Below are 14592 nucleotides of genomic sequence, written 5' to 3' on the forward strand. Positions count from 1 at the left end.
ATTGCATACTCTATTCCACTTTGCATTCAGGAGCAAAAAAAAACCCCTCCAAACAACCAAAACAAACCCACCAAACCCAAAACCCCTGTGAAGTCGTGCCCCAGGACAGGATTTGCCTAGCACTGCTGCAGTTAGGACTGTAGGTGAGCAACACCTTCAGATGGGAGATCAAGTAAAGTAGGTTTGAGAGTGGCATCCAGATAAACTGGCCCAGAAATCTGTGGCCTAAGATCAACCCTACACCAGTATGACCTTGCTCACTGCAATAACTTAAGTGTCTTCTAGTATTAAACAAAAGAAACATTTGAATTCCAATACTTGAGCTAACAATGCTTAGTATAAGAATTAAGTGCTTAATTACCAGCATTGTTTCCACAACATGTATATACTTTTGTTAATGGTTAACAATAGGGAACTGTAATTTTTTTTTTAAACCAGTTAGAAGTGCATCACACTCCACAATACATGCGATCAGTTGTGAATTCAGTATTTTTTTTATTAAAGGTTAAAAATAAAAAACATTTGACACCCTAATATACATAAAGTCACAATAAACTCAAGTGTGCTAAAAGCAAAATGTGCATAAAGACACTCATTTCTAAAAGGCACCCTGCCACCAATATCTTTTAAATGTTCATCTAATTCCAACAGGTTTCTAGTTTTCTCTTCCTTCACTGAAGGCGAGACTCTGGACTGCTACCGAGTACAGATGCTAACCACACCAACCCCTTTCAGGGATCTTTGCTATCACTAGAACACTTAGAACTGTGCATGCAGACTTATCTGAGCTTCTCATGGAGTTAACACTCATGATTTAAAATGCACAAAGGCTTTTTCTTAAGAGAAAAAGGTAGTGATATTTGGGCCACTTATAAGGACCAAGAGAAAGAGACAGGGTTATCAAATAACTGCTGTGTATCCACCAAAGAGCTTTGCTACTAAAAGCCAACTCCCTCCTCCCCCCCCCCCATCCCCTCCCCAACCTCTCATAAAAACAACCCCTAAGGTTACAAAATGCCACACACACACACACATACACACAGATGAAATGTTAACACATTTAGCTATTAGCCTGTCAGGGCGTGACAGTGTAAGAGTGCCATCCATGCAGTCCCAAAACGCAGCGACGCCAGCCGCACGCAGGCTGGCTGTCCCCCGCACCGCTCGGGGGGCTGCAGGGAGCGCGGGGCCCAGCTGCCCTCCCCGCTAGGTAGGTCTGCGTTGACTCCTGCCTGCTCCTCTGTTACCAGGGTCTCCACATCGATTTGGGTGAGCTAGGCGAAGGCAGGCCGCGCGTCCGGGAAGCGTCCAGTCCGTCGGTGGAGGTCTGGCCGGGCTCGGCCTCCGCCTCGTCCGAGTCGGAGCAGGTCTCTTCGCTGGGGGAGGGCGAGGGTGCCGAGGCGGGGAGCGCCAGGCCCAGGGAGGCCTCGGCCGCCGGGGCCAGCGCCTCGCTGCCGGGCCAGGGGCCGAGGGCCGGATCTGCCAAAACGTCCGCGATCAAGTCCGGGAAGCCCCCCTCGTTGAGGGGCATGGACTCCAGCAGGTGGTTGAGCAGCTCGGCGGCCGTGGTGGCGTCGATGCCGGGGCAGCTGGAGACGAAGGTGTGCACCTCGTGCATGCACTGGATGTAGCCGGCGGCGAAGCGCTCGCTGGCTTCGCGGTGCAGCCGCCCGCCCTCTGCGCCGCGGGAGACAGAGAGGGGAGCGGGGTGAGGCGCGGGCCGGGCCGGGCCGGCCCCCCGCCGCCGCCGCCGCCGCCGCCCCGCCGGCACTCACCGAGGGAGCGGCGCTCCAGCACGGCCTGCACCCGCCGCACCGTCAGCTCCAGCACCTCCGCGTTCTCCAGCTTCGCCTGGAACTGACCCGGGGCGCCGCGGCCGTCAGCACGGCCTCGGGCCCCCCCGCCCGCATCGGCCCGGCCCCCCCCCCCGCCCCGCCGCCTCACCTCGCTGTCGGCCAGCAGCAGCCGCAGCTCCTGCAGGCTCTCGTTGATCCGCGCCCGGCGCTTCTTCTCCACCAGCGGCTTCCTCGTCTGCGGGGACAACAGCGCCGTCAGCCCGCCGCCCGCCCGGCTGCCCCCGCCCGGCCGCCCGCCCGCTCACCTTCCTGCCGGCCCTGGCCTCCGCGCAGCCCTCGTCCCCCCGCGGCGGGCGGCCCTTGCCGGGCCGGAAGGAGGGCGCCATGGCGCGGCCCGGCGGACCCGCTCCGCTCCGCTCCGCTCCGGCGGCGCCGCGGCGCTCCCCGCCGCCCTACTTATGCCCTGCGATTTGCATGTCAATGAGCCCATTGGCCGCGCCGCGCGGGCAGCCGCCGGAGCGTTGGCCGAACGGGCCAATGGAAGGCGGGCGCTTTGTCTGCGCCGGGGCGGGGCGGGGCGGGGCGCGCGCCGCCGAGCCCGTGGTTGTCGTCGGCTGCCGCGCTGCCCGCCGGCCGCGCCGGCATTGTTGGCCCGGCCCGGTGCGGGAGCGGCCCCGCCGCTTGGGCGGCCCGTTCCCCTCGCTCCCCGGGGCTTGTCACGGCCTGGGCACCAGCGCGGAGGCCGGCAGGGCCCGGGGTGATGGGGCAGGAGGCCTTGCCCCCTGCCTGCGCCGCGGCGGCTCCTGCTGCAGCCTCGAAGCGCTGGGGCGCATCGGTCACCCCCAAAAACCCACCCCCAAAACCCCAGCCCGCCGCCATCTGCGCGTTCAGAGCCTTAGCAAGTGCGTGCGGGCGCCTGTTGACCAGCCGGAGAGCGTGCCCCAGGCCGTCGATGCCTCTCGCTGCCGGCAGCGTGGGTGGTTATGGCCGCGGGCAGGGACGGCCGGGCACGAGCAGCAACCTGGGCGTGAAAGAGGCCAGTTCATCCCCGAGCGAAAACCCAGCGGGGCCTGAGCGGGCACAGCTGCCGAGGGGTCCGCTTCTTCTGCCCTGTCCCCATCCAAGTGGACGGGGAGGCTTTTGAAGTCAGGCCCTCTCGCGACTGGGTTTGGGTGCCTGCCCAGGATGACGCGCTTGTTTCAGGCTGTGCGGCCATGCCGCGTTAGCACCGCGGCCGTTCTCCGGCGGTTGGCCGAGACAGGGCCGCGCAGCCCTTTCCCAGCTCGGGGGCTGCTCGCCTGCCGGGTGGCCATGGGGAGCTGCGCCCCAAATGCTTGGTGCCGTCCCTGGGCGCGTTGCAGCCCTCCGCCTGCCTTGGCTGAAAGCGCCGGGCAGGCCAGCTTTGTGCGGGTAACTTGATGCTGATGACAGTTGGCAGCTGCAGTTCCCCCAGCAGACTGAGGCAAATAAAAGCATTAGGGCTCGTCCCCGAGGAGAGCGACAGGTGTTTGCTCCCGCTCCTTTGTTTCCCTCCTTTTATTCTCCTCGCTAATGCACGTCATATTTTTACCGCCTGAGGAAACGGGAGACGCGTCCCCCGCTTGAATCGGCATCACCGGCGGGGAGCTGCACGCTTGCCTCCCTGTACGTGTCCGGCACGGCTCCCCTCCCGCTCTGCCGTACCCCTGTTCATTTCGCCATTAAAAGCCCCAGGGAAGACCCTCCGGTTTTGGTGGTGCCAAGGTTTTCCTTGCTGAGACGTCTGGCGTGAGCTGGGGCGCCCACAGCTGTGCAGAGAGCCCCGGGACCCCCAGCTCTACTGCTTTTTATTGATCCGCGTCTGTAGGTTGGTGTCTGACTCGTCCCGGGTAACGGCACGTGAGCCGAGAAAGGCCGGGGTAGCTCTTAGTCGGTCCTACTATTACTTAATGCCACTTTTCATCTTCAAAGTGCCGTATAAACATCCGTGTCTGCAATATGCTAATCTGTGTCTGATAAAAGTGCAAACCGGGATAGGGATGTTAAGCACTGTCTTCTCGTGGCCTTCGCAGGGGAGCGCGTGAGAGGTAAAGCCAGCAAATGGGATATCTTGGCTGGAGTCCTAAGCTCAGACCACTCTGCTTTTTGTATCGCGATGGACAGGAGACTTTATTTTCAGAAAGGTGCTTCCATTATGTTTCTTCCTGGTATTTTAAAGCAACGATGCTTGGATTTTGGCAAAGAGTTTGCTCTGTACATGACACAGTTCATTGCACCAGGCAGGACAGAGTGGGATGTACCTGGGGCTGGATGACTAAATCTGTCCTTCTGCTTCTGATGCACCCAGCGCTGCGTGTAACGCAATGCGGGAAACGGCTCATCCTTTTCGTTGATGCCATTAATGCAGACTAAGCAGAAATGCTTAGGCCAGGTACATAACATTTTTTTCTTTAAGCAAGTAGAGATACCTGTAACTGTGTTTTGTGTATAGTTTATTCATAGTTTGCCTAAATTGGAGGGGAAAAAAGACAATCGTATGGGTGCAAACTACAGTGAAGTAATAGGTGTCACGATTCTGAAGGAGCCATCTTTGTTCTGAACCAAAAATAGGCATGTAAGGTCAGCAGACATGCATAAAAACACGAATACACACGTGCACATACGTTTAAAAAATGTACAGTAACACACTGAGTGTATGTAATCACGTGGTAAAAGATGAACTCCAAGGGTTTGTGAGCTTGTTTTCTCTTGAGAGAAAGCTTAGCTTTCCCTAGCGCACATAATCAGAGATGCTCAAACAGTGGGTGTTACACTGGTGTAAATTCTGCTGATTTACACAAGAAACATTGCACCACTGTGGCTGCAGACGCAGTCCCCAAATCTGCCAGGCCTCTTTACTGCAGTTGTTTGTATTGATTGTGCTTCAGACCTAACTTAAGGTTAGAGATGCTGCAGTGTTAATCTAGGAACATGTGAAGTGAAGGAACTCCTGAATTCACCTCAGTCGTGGTTCAGACGCATCAGAACTTGGTTGACGAAATGCTGATGGCTGCTGAACAGCAATGATTTCTCACAAGCCTTATATCTGCATGTTGTGGAGCAGTGAGGAGCTGCAGGCACAGGGTTAAGACTTCTGGATGCACAAGAGGAGACTCCAGCAGTGGGCTAGCAAAGCTTGGCCAAGAATGGCCAGAGAGAGTTGGCTATGGCTATAACATCCAATTTCTGTTCTGACTTGGTGGATGCTGATGGCGAGGTATTTTACACATTGCTAGCTCTTGCTCTGCAGCATGTCCTTTTGTATTTTCTTTGAAAAGCTGCAGGTCAAATGAGTTGACAAATGCTGGAGCAGTTTGTGCCGGACATTAAAAATGTATGTGCCATAAATATCAGGGCATTACTAGAGCTGCCATTCTGGAGGAAGAAGTCACTGCAGGCTATCTGCTCTAGCCCACGGGGATAATGTGACATTTTTGTGCCACTTTAAACAAGCTCCATCACATCAGGTGAAGCAATTCATGATAACCTCATGCATTTTAATGGGAATGTCAACTGCAATCTAGTAAAAGAAAATGTTCCTTAGATACCTTGTCTTATACCTCAGTGCTTGCCCATGCATGGTGGTTCCTGAAGGAGATTTCACTAAACCCGTTGACTTAGCCATATCATTCTTTCCAGGTTAAACCCATCCTGCTGTCTGCTGACAGGGAGGTGTACAGGCACTGCTTTCTCCTCCATGGAGGGTGGGAGTTTAACTTTTGCTAAAGCAGGGAGCTCTGTCCTGCCAGAGGCTGGTGCTGCCACACATGATATAAATTACAGTTTAGCTGAGGAGCAGTGTGGTTTTAGCAGAGATAATGGGATCAGTGTCTTGCTGCATGTGTTTTCCTGCAGGCCCATGCATAGAGCAGTATATTGCAGCGTGTAATAACAGGTTTTAGTTCTTTGTAGATCGTGTATGATCACTAACGCAGCTGTGGTGGCAGTGGCAAAGGCAACTGTGGGAGACAATCCTGCAGCCTCAGCTACTTGCCATGTGTTTTGGAGGCCCAGGTAAGTGGCAAATCCTCATGAGATGGGGGAGTCTGCCAAGTAATGCCTCACACGCTTCTAGTTTGAGCTATCAGGTGCATTTGAAAGGTCTCCAGCTCCCAGAAGAACATCCACAGAGACATAATGCGACTCTGAAAAGTTTTAAGGACTCTACAGGCAAGTGTGCTGCTATCCATGTTCTTGGGCTTGAGTCAGTAGGTCACCCAGGCTCTCCGTGGATAATATAATCAGAGCATGGGATAAAGACATGATGAGCATGGACAAGGTCCATTGGAAATGCTTGAGTAGTTTCTTTCATAAATGGTGTAACATCTGTTGTCGTCGGAGGCACAAGTTCCTGTCAAAGAGACACGTCATCCTTATAAATATTAATGGAGCATATAAATGGTGGTGGGTGTGAACTGTGGTGGATGTTAGGTTAATGGGTGAATTGCTCCTTAGGCATCAGTTTGCTGTCATCATACTTACTTCTACACTAACAAATACAAACTGTTTAGGTGGCAGAGCAAGCAAAGAGCTATCTTCCCTCTCCTCCTCTCCCTGGGGTCCCTTCACAAATGAAACGTGTATTGTAATTAGTCTCCTGCCTTGTCTCTGATGAAAATTAGTCTGACTCGCAGAGCTGAGGTGGAGGGGAGCATGCCTGGAGCTGGAAGAGCTGAGGGCTGTAGGTGATAAATGAAGCAAATGAGGAAGGCTGTTTGGAGAAGCTTGCAGCATTCCCCATCAGCTTGATCCTAGTTGCCTTTAGTGCTATCGATTTCTCTGCTGTTAAAAGCAAATGTTTAAAAGGAAAATGGGGTTGAATATCACCACTGAACTGCTCTCGGACTTAAATCTGGTTGTTACTGCAAATTGTGTTTGCTGCCTTGAGCGCTGAGTTTCTGTTGCCCCTTTCAAAAACCATAAGGCTTTTTCTATCCTTTTTTATTTATCAGCAGACTTGGCAGCTGCGCTTGTGCTCATCTGCTGGGGCACAGAAGAACAGTTCATGCCAGCCACAACACTAATGAGCAGCATTCAAAAGTGTCTTATGTTCATTCACAGAAGAGCCCCAAGACTGCGTTTGTCGCCTGTGAAGGCTGGGGTTCCCCTTTGACTGAGAGGATGGGCCCTGCTTTTTGCCATTTCAAAGGTACTTGTGGTGATATTCAAATGCAACAAATGGTGGGGGGCTGTGCTGAGCAAGTCGTGAGGCCAGCAGAGCCTCTCCCCGCGGGTGAATGATGGATGGGTGTTGTGCACTGTGGGGCTCCCCACAGCAAAACCCTGTCTGCCGCTTTTATTACCTTGTCATTCTTTCCCCTCAACCTGTTGGACTGCAGTAGAGATGTGTCTACACACATATGTTGTTACAAACTGCTTAAACTTGTGCCATTTACCTTGTGGTCAGTGACTGTGGTAGGGTCCCGTGTCTTGTGAAGTTAGAGAGACTGTCGCTTTGTCATGTTGTGTTTGTGGAAGCTATTTCAGGGAGGTGAGAATAACAATCTGAAGCAAGTACAGAGTTTTTTTCAGTTAGATTAAAAAAAAAAAAAAATCTGCCTGTGGTGCTTCAGGGGGTAGTTTCATGGCATTTCCAGGGAAGCCTCTTGTATTTGATTTCTCTAATGTTTTTGGTATTTGAAAGTTATCCTAATTATGGGGCTGACTTCATCATAGGCTTTATCCTATCTCTGTAACAGTGATGCATATATCACTGGTCCTCCTCTGCAAGGTATTTTTATTAGTTCCTAAATGACTTACAGGCATCCTTGTTAAAGTACATTTTCTTCGGAGAAGGTGCTGAATCCCTTAAACACCATCCTGACTAAGGCTGAAAGATTTTTTTAAGTGTGTGCCCTTCAGAGCATATTTCTTCTGGCATGCAGTGCATGGCCAGGGTAACTCCCAGGCTGTACCTCTGGCAGTGACACTCCAAGTTTGTTGACAGGACACAGGTTTTATTTTTATCAGATTAAAACGTACATAACCAGGCTCTGAACTTCGCTCTCGTGTGTTTTGTGAAATGCTCTAGAAAATGCCTGCTTTCATAGTCTCTCACTGGTTTGCATTCACATTGCAAATTACATATCTGGAGGTGGGGGAAAAAACCCTGTGCTCTCAGGGGGATGTTTGTGAGATCCTTTTTAGCAATGACAGAATATATTTTATGTTCAGTTTTGATAAACACTGGATTTGACCCTGTTGCAAGAGAGACCTTAAATTGCACAGATCTGTTTCCTGGAGGTATCCATGGACAACCCGGGACGTGACCAGAGTAACAGATATTTGTGGATCTTGTCTTAACCATGCCATGCTCCCACTCTGGGCTGATTGTTTCTCAAAGGAGGTGATACTTTATAGCCCAGACTCCTTTTAATGGTATGGAAACGGACCCTTCTGAGGACTTGGTCTATTGTGCACTATGGAAGAAGATGTCTTTTAACTACTCTAAGTTCAGAGTGGATTTTAGCCTCCCTGTCCTGCACAGCTCATTTATTTGGCATACTGCTCAGCTGATTTATGTTGGTGGTTGAGTCCCTTAATCCGCTGCAGAAGCTTTTTATGTCCATTTTGGTGAGGAGCCATCATTTAGAGTGATGCTGGAAGGCACTGATAATGAGGTAGCATGAAGGAGGCTTAGCGAGCAGATTTGAAAGAGGTGACGAGTGCTGTCATTCCTTCCTCTCCGTATGTGTCTGCCCTTGTTTTTGGAGAAGCCTAGCACACTTTAAGAGGAGCATAATGTTTCTGAATACTTGGTCTGAGAAATAGCTCTGGAACTTCAGCTCAGAGAAGCATAACCTCTGTGAGGTGGTGCTTCACAGCTTTCTGATACAGGCAATGCACATTTGAACCCAGTCAGCTACAGAGCAAGGGGCTGCTGCTGGCTGGAAACCCGCTGCCTCCAGTTCAACTGGGAGACCAATGCAGAGCTGGCAAGTCAGTTGCAGTACATGTCGTTTGGGCTGCTTGCGGGTGTCAGAAATGGGGTGGAAACAAAAACATTCAAAGCCATTGCGAACTATGGGTAGACATATTTTCTCCTGACAGGGCCAGTGAATGTTACCTGCCAGGCTTTTCCATTCCCAAAGGCTCAATGGGTTCCCAACGGTCATGAATGTGATGCAGGATTGCAACGTACAGAGGAGAACCTAATTCCTCTGCTTGGACGGTCATTTTTCTTCATGTTTTTTTTCTGAAAGGACATAGATATTTGCAGGAAAATGCAAAACGTCTTCCTGCTGTTTTCTGTACTGACTTTTGATCATGTGGGGCTGCTCAGTACTTCCACTCACCTCTCAGCAGCCATGGGGTGGCGATGAAAGGGACCTTCAGAGGGTTGAAGTGAAGGTGCTGTGCCTCCAAAATGACTAGAAAATGATTGCTGTTCCCATGATTATGGCTGTGTCAACAGAGCATCGTAGCCAGCTCATGTGACTAGAAACAAATCACATAAGCAAAACAGCTCAGGAAAGAGCAGTGGAATCACGGGAAGTCAGGAACATGCAGGCTTATATTTATGCTACACAGGGTGATTTGAAAGAGGAAAAAAATGCTAGTTCATATGATACGCTATTTTTTCTAGAGAATTAAAAATACTTTATTCTATTTTTGGGGTTTGTTTGGTTTTTTTAAGCTCTGGAGAAAGGGCAGCGCTATCCTCTGCAGCATGCCTTGTTTTGTGGAGCATGTTAGGAAGGGGTTCATTTACTTGATGAATTCAGGACTCAGTTTAATTAGACTCTGAAATGGGTAGTTTGGGGGGAAGTCATTTTATTGCCTTCTGGGGATTACTTGATGTTCTCTAAACTCCAGTAAAAATTTCTTAACACAGCCATAGCTTCTGTGTCCTTGCAATTAATAGACAAAGCAAACACCAAGTTTGCACACATGCACAAACAGGGACTTGTGAACAAAGTGGTAGGACTAGATCCGCTAGAGGCTAGTGCATGTTGCTCTGTCAAACAAAAATCCCAATGATATACAGCCTAAAACTGTAATTAGAGGGCAGCTCTGAAAATCAGTGTACAAACTGAAAATGCAGGCGGCTTTGGTAGACTGTCTGAATTGCTCTTCTTGCTTTCCTTCCCTCCCACCCCTTTCAGAGGTGTGGTATGTGGTCTGCCAGGGCTGCAAGAGAGCAGGGGTGGCTTGTCCCCAGAGCTGCTGAGCTGTCTGGATCCCAGCAAGCTCATTTGACAACTGTGCCGTCTAAACTGGCTATGGATAAAAGTAGGGGAATGAAAGGTAGGAGACCAGGCACTTGAAGACCTTCTGGTCCCTGATTAAGTGTTTGGTGAGTAACAAGAAATTCAAAGAGCAAGATGTTGGGGAGCAACAGTTCTGGGGTTGCGGCTGGTGGCTTCCTATGCGCATTTGTGTCACAAGAGGCACGTGCTGGAGAAGGTGCAGGTGGCTCTTGCTCCAGGTGGTCTATAAAATGCCCCTGGCTTGTGGGGGTATATATAGCACAAACTTTGTTAGGAATGTGGTTCATGCCATAGCAGGGAAATCAGTAAAGCTTGACTAGAGACACCTCCAGCTCCTGCTCTGCTGGCCGTCTACTCTGACGCCTCCCTCAGCTTTGCTCTTGGAGGCTTTCTGGCACAGCTTTGCTCGACTTCAGGATCTGAGAAGAAATCAACTTGTCAGTCCCACGCCTCCGTGCTGTGTGCCTGGGATCAAACCATTCACCTGCAAGACACAAACTCAAGCAGTTGGCCAACACCAAACCCACAGTTGCCTGGTCTTGAGCGGAGCCCGCTTCCTGTCTCTAACACCTGTAATTAGAGACAAGCCCAGAAGGAGAAGCAAGACTGATTCCTTGAAGAGCGCATCTGGAGGATCAGGAAGGACAGAGCGGATGGCTTCAATGCAAGCTCTGAGGTAGGCTTAAGTTGGGTGGAGTCAACCCTCAGGCTTGACCCTAGATGTCAATGTAAACAGATCCTCTGGGGACTTTCATTATGGAAAGCATGGGCAAAACTGCAAGTCCCTACCTGTCAGTGCTTGAAATTCAAACAGCCCAGATTGGGCAGCTGGGGTTGAGCTGCTTCTCGCAGCTGCCTGGGAAGAGCTTTGGCCTCACCTCAACAAGAACGGAGAACTCAGCCCTGGGCACAGCAGGGATCTGCAGTGCGGTGGTTGGAGTGCAAGGATACTGCAGAGTGAGGGCACCAGTGACCGTGCGTGGCAGACCGGCAAGGCTGGACCAAGGCAGTGCAGCATCAAATGTGCCTCTGCCGGGCAGAGGATCAACAGATCACAGCATCCTCCAGGAGAGAGTCCTCAGAGATGCTGATGCTGTTCCTTATGGAGCAAGAAGGCAGGCCCTTTGGGCCTGGCACCGGACTCCACAAGATGAGGGCCCTTCTGTTTCAGTGGGATGTATGCTTGCCCCACTGCCTGCCAGCTCTTCCTTCTTGTGAAGAGCAATAAGCCCAGGAGGGCAGGGGATGACCTATGGTAGTGGTAGATGACTATTGAACATGTTTCTGCCTGGTGCTGTGATTACAGCCTCTGTTCTGGGTATGTCACATGTTGTGGCATCCTGAATTCCTTCAGTTTCTCACATTTCTTCCTCCCATCTCTCCTGGACAGCTTTGCACCCTCTGGAGCTGGGTCAGACGGATGCATGGAGGTTCTAGTCATGCTCTTCTGCTGCTTTTCCTTAATCAGCTGAAACTCATGTATTCCTTAGTATTCTCTATACTGCTAAAAGCATGTGGTGTTTTTTGGGGAAACTCTTCTGGTGATAAATGTAGTGCAAAGGGCAGCCAGAAGAAGCTGTCACAAGTTCCTGTTGGCTGTCATGTGGGTTGTGTTTAGCAGGTACTGCGAGTGCCAGAGCATGTGGTCTCCTTCAGTGTCTCCCCACAGCTCTGCTGACACAGTCATCTCTACAAAAACCCTTCCTGTTTTCTAGGATTTTCTCTTCTAGGAAAAGTTCCTTTACTGTGATGACTATTTTTGTTTTACGTATTCATTTATTTCTTATGGCTTTATATAGAAGCAAAGAGTTGCAAAGAGAAGAGTTGAGGTCCAAGAAGGAACTTAAACATCTACCATCTAAACATAGCATCTGAGAGTTAAGTTTCTTGAAAGGGAGGCCTAACAAATCCATGTGCTTAGCAAGAAGTTGTCTGGAAATTGTCAGTAGGAGACGTTGTATGGGTGTATCTGAAACCCTCCCGACCCCTGAAGCTGATTTAAGGCTTCAGACCGGCACTCATCCATTTTGGATCTAGATGCATCTTGTAAGGGTGGGCACACACAGCGCTCATGGGTAGCACTGCTTCCCTCGGGATAGGTACTGTCTTTGCTGTCGTAGTCTCTTGGTCAGCCCAGTACTGCATCAAGTAGGAGACTTGCTTTCAATTTTTCCTTTCAGGTCAGACAAACCCACCTCTTGGGATTGTGAAAGCAAGGAGGGAAGGGGAATGTGGGCTGTGGGCTAGGGATTAAGAGAGGGGAACTGTGGTTTCGGGTCCCGACTCCAAGGCCTGCTTTTATTTTTTTTGTGTTGTGTTTCCCAGGAAAAGGCTTTATGATGTTTATGTTCAGGCCCATGTGGGGAGGGCAATTGACTGAGTTACTCTAGTGACGTCTGTCTCTTTGTTGTATCAATAAAATTATTTGCACAGAATTCATCTGAAGGAGGAAGTGATCTTGAAAGCTTGTGGTCTAAATTAGAGCTTCCTGCTCCCTTTCCAAGATGAGCCACTACCTGAGGCTTCCCAAGGATAGGGGGACCCCATCATGGTGTGTGGTAAGTCCCTGGGGAGGGCAGGAGAAACATCAGTCAGTACTGATGCTTCAGCAGATTGCCGTCCCAGTCTGGCAACGTGAGCAGGGCTGACATCCTGGACGCACACATTTTACATTTGAGCAGCTCATCACTAGATGATGGAGGAATGCTCAATGGCCATATTATTCTTTACTACAAATTACTAGTAGTTCTCTTTTCACCCTAGACTGCTCAGTATTTCACCGCAATACCTCTTCCATGGTTCTGATGGATAGAAATGTGTAAGACTACCCAGCATCAGGCTGCTTCTGAGCTCCAGAAATGCTGAGTGCTGGACTATGGACAGGATTCTGGTTTTGTGCCAACGGCAAGTGCAGTAACATCTAGTTCTGAGACCCTGTGGAGAGAAGGGTTGTGAGAACATGAAGGGGGTCCAGTAGAGAGCTACCAACGTGGTCAGGACCTGGGGGAAGTGGGCTTGTTTAGTCTGGTCAAGAGGAGGCTGAGGGGAATCTAGCAACATCCTGCAACTCCTAGAAAAGCAGTTACAGAGTTGGCAGGTCAGGCTTTTCTCATTAGTGGCAGATAATAACCAAGGGGCAGCAGCCACACATTGCAGCTTGCAAGGTTCAGATCAGATATCAGAAAACGCTCTCTCCCACGGAGGTGGTGCAGCACTGGGACAGGTTGCCCAGAGAGGTCAGGGAATCTCCCTCCTGGGTGGTTTTTGAGGCTCGGTTAGACAAAGTTACAGTCAACCTGATGTACTGTTGGTGATGGCCCTGCTTCAAGGAGGTTTGGACTAGAGACCTTCACGGGTCCCTTCCAATCAGCATTTCAGTCACTTTGTTCACTCTGGAAAGACTGCCAGCATGCTGTCAGAGTTTTCAAGGAGAATTTCTGGATCTAAGCATCTGACATTTTTTGTTTGACACAGTAACCCAGATCTAAATGGAAGCTGTCTGCTCCAGCTTACTAGGGTAGCATGATCTCAATATGAAGAATACTGGTTCGGGGAGTGGGGTAGGTGCGGAAAGGAATCACTTTTGCCCCCTGAGCAGGGGACTCAAGGGGAGGGAGCTGTTTTAGCAGCCCGAGGTACCTGGAATTTCGTTTGAACCCACTCTGAATTTTGCAATAGAAGCAAGGCAAAGTTTGCTGTGGCAGGAGAAGGCCTCTTGTTGTTAGTACAGCGCTGTGCGCAGGAGGCCCTGGAGCAGTAACAAGCTGCCTCTTTAGCACTTGTGCAGTACAAGTAGCTGGTGAAAGGGAGGACGGGTGATACAGAGCTATCTTTAGTATCTTTTGTGAGGTACTTGTGTGCCTCCAGGAGAAAGTCTCCTTCCACACTTGCCATCTAGCAAGCTTTTCTGGGAGCGATGAAGCTTGATTCTCCATGGCATTGTGTCGTCTGGTTGGATCTTCTCTCCTTCATGTCCATACTTTGTTCCTCTGCATCCCAGCAAAAGGTGAACAAAAGGAGGACCTCTCACCTCGGCCCAGATGCCCACATTCACAGAATATACAGGAACTTCATTTCCACATAATTTTTTTCTTCCTCATCCTTTGTTAAATTTAGCTAGAGAAGCCGAACGTTACTGGAGGAGGACTGACAGGCTGAGGAAGAGACTGAGGCCTGCAGCGGGATTGTTTGGAGAGGAGAGGGAGAGGGAGAGGGAAAGGAGAGTCCAGGGAACCCAGCAGTTTACCCGTGCCCTCTTATCTGCAGATCTTGAACTTAATCATCACAAATATGTCATCATTGCTGAAGTAATAATTAGAAGTTCAGCATTTTACTGTCAGCATAATTGCATTGACCATCTTCCTTTCTTGCTATGTCTTGAAATACAGCCTGTTTTATAGACTCTGTGCCAAGTTATTCAATTTTAATGCAGTTGGAATCGGGTTTTTAAAATGTACCTTCAACACAGTAAATACACCGAGTTCCCAGGGCCTGCCTTGTTTTCGTATATGAATGAGATCAACCGAACAAGCCAAGCGTGAAGATGTCATGCGGCTGAGCCCTGCTGA

At 50.3% G+C, this 14592-nt stretch overlaps 1 protein-coding gene across 1 annotated transcript; it reads right to left on the reverse strand.

The window, feature by feature from the left end:
- Positions 1-471: 471 nt before the first annotated feature.
- LOC104008591 (transcription cofactor HES-6) lies at positions 472-2236 on the reverse strand. The gene is made up of 4 exons (XM_087739831.1): positions 2102-2236; positions 1945-2031; positions 1776-1857; positions 472-1677 (listed from the first exon to the last, which is right to left on the reverse strand). The coding sequence occupies exons 1-4, from the start codon at positions 2180-2182 to the stop codon at positions 1244-1246; spliced, it is 684 nt and encodes a 227-aa protein (XP_087595957.1). The 5' UTR covers positions 2183-2236; the 3' UTR covers positions 472-1243.
- Between the last annotated feature and the right edge of the window lie 12356 nt (positions 2237-14592).

This window comes from Nipponia nippon, unplaced genomic scaffold (assembly GCF_047370975.1).
Source record: "Nipponia nippon isolate SJK-2023a ecotype South Korea unplaced genomic scaffold, ASM4737097v1 scaffold_7, whole genome shotgun sequence".
NCBI lineage: Eukaryota > Metazoa > Chordata > Aves > Pelecaniformes > Threskiornithidae > Nipponia > Nipponia nippon.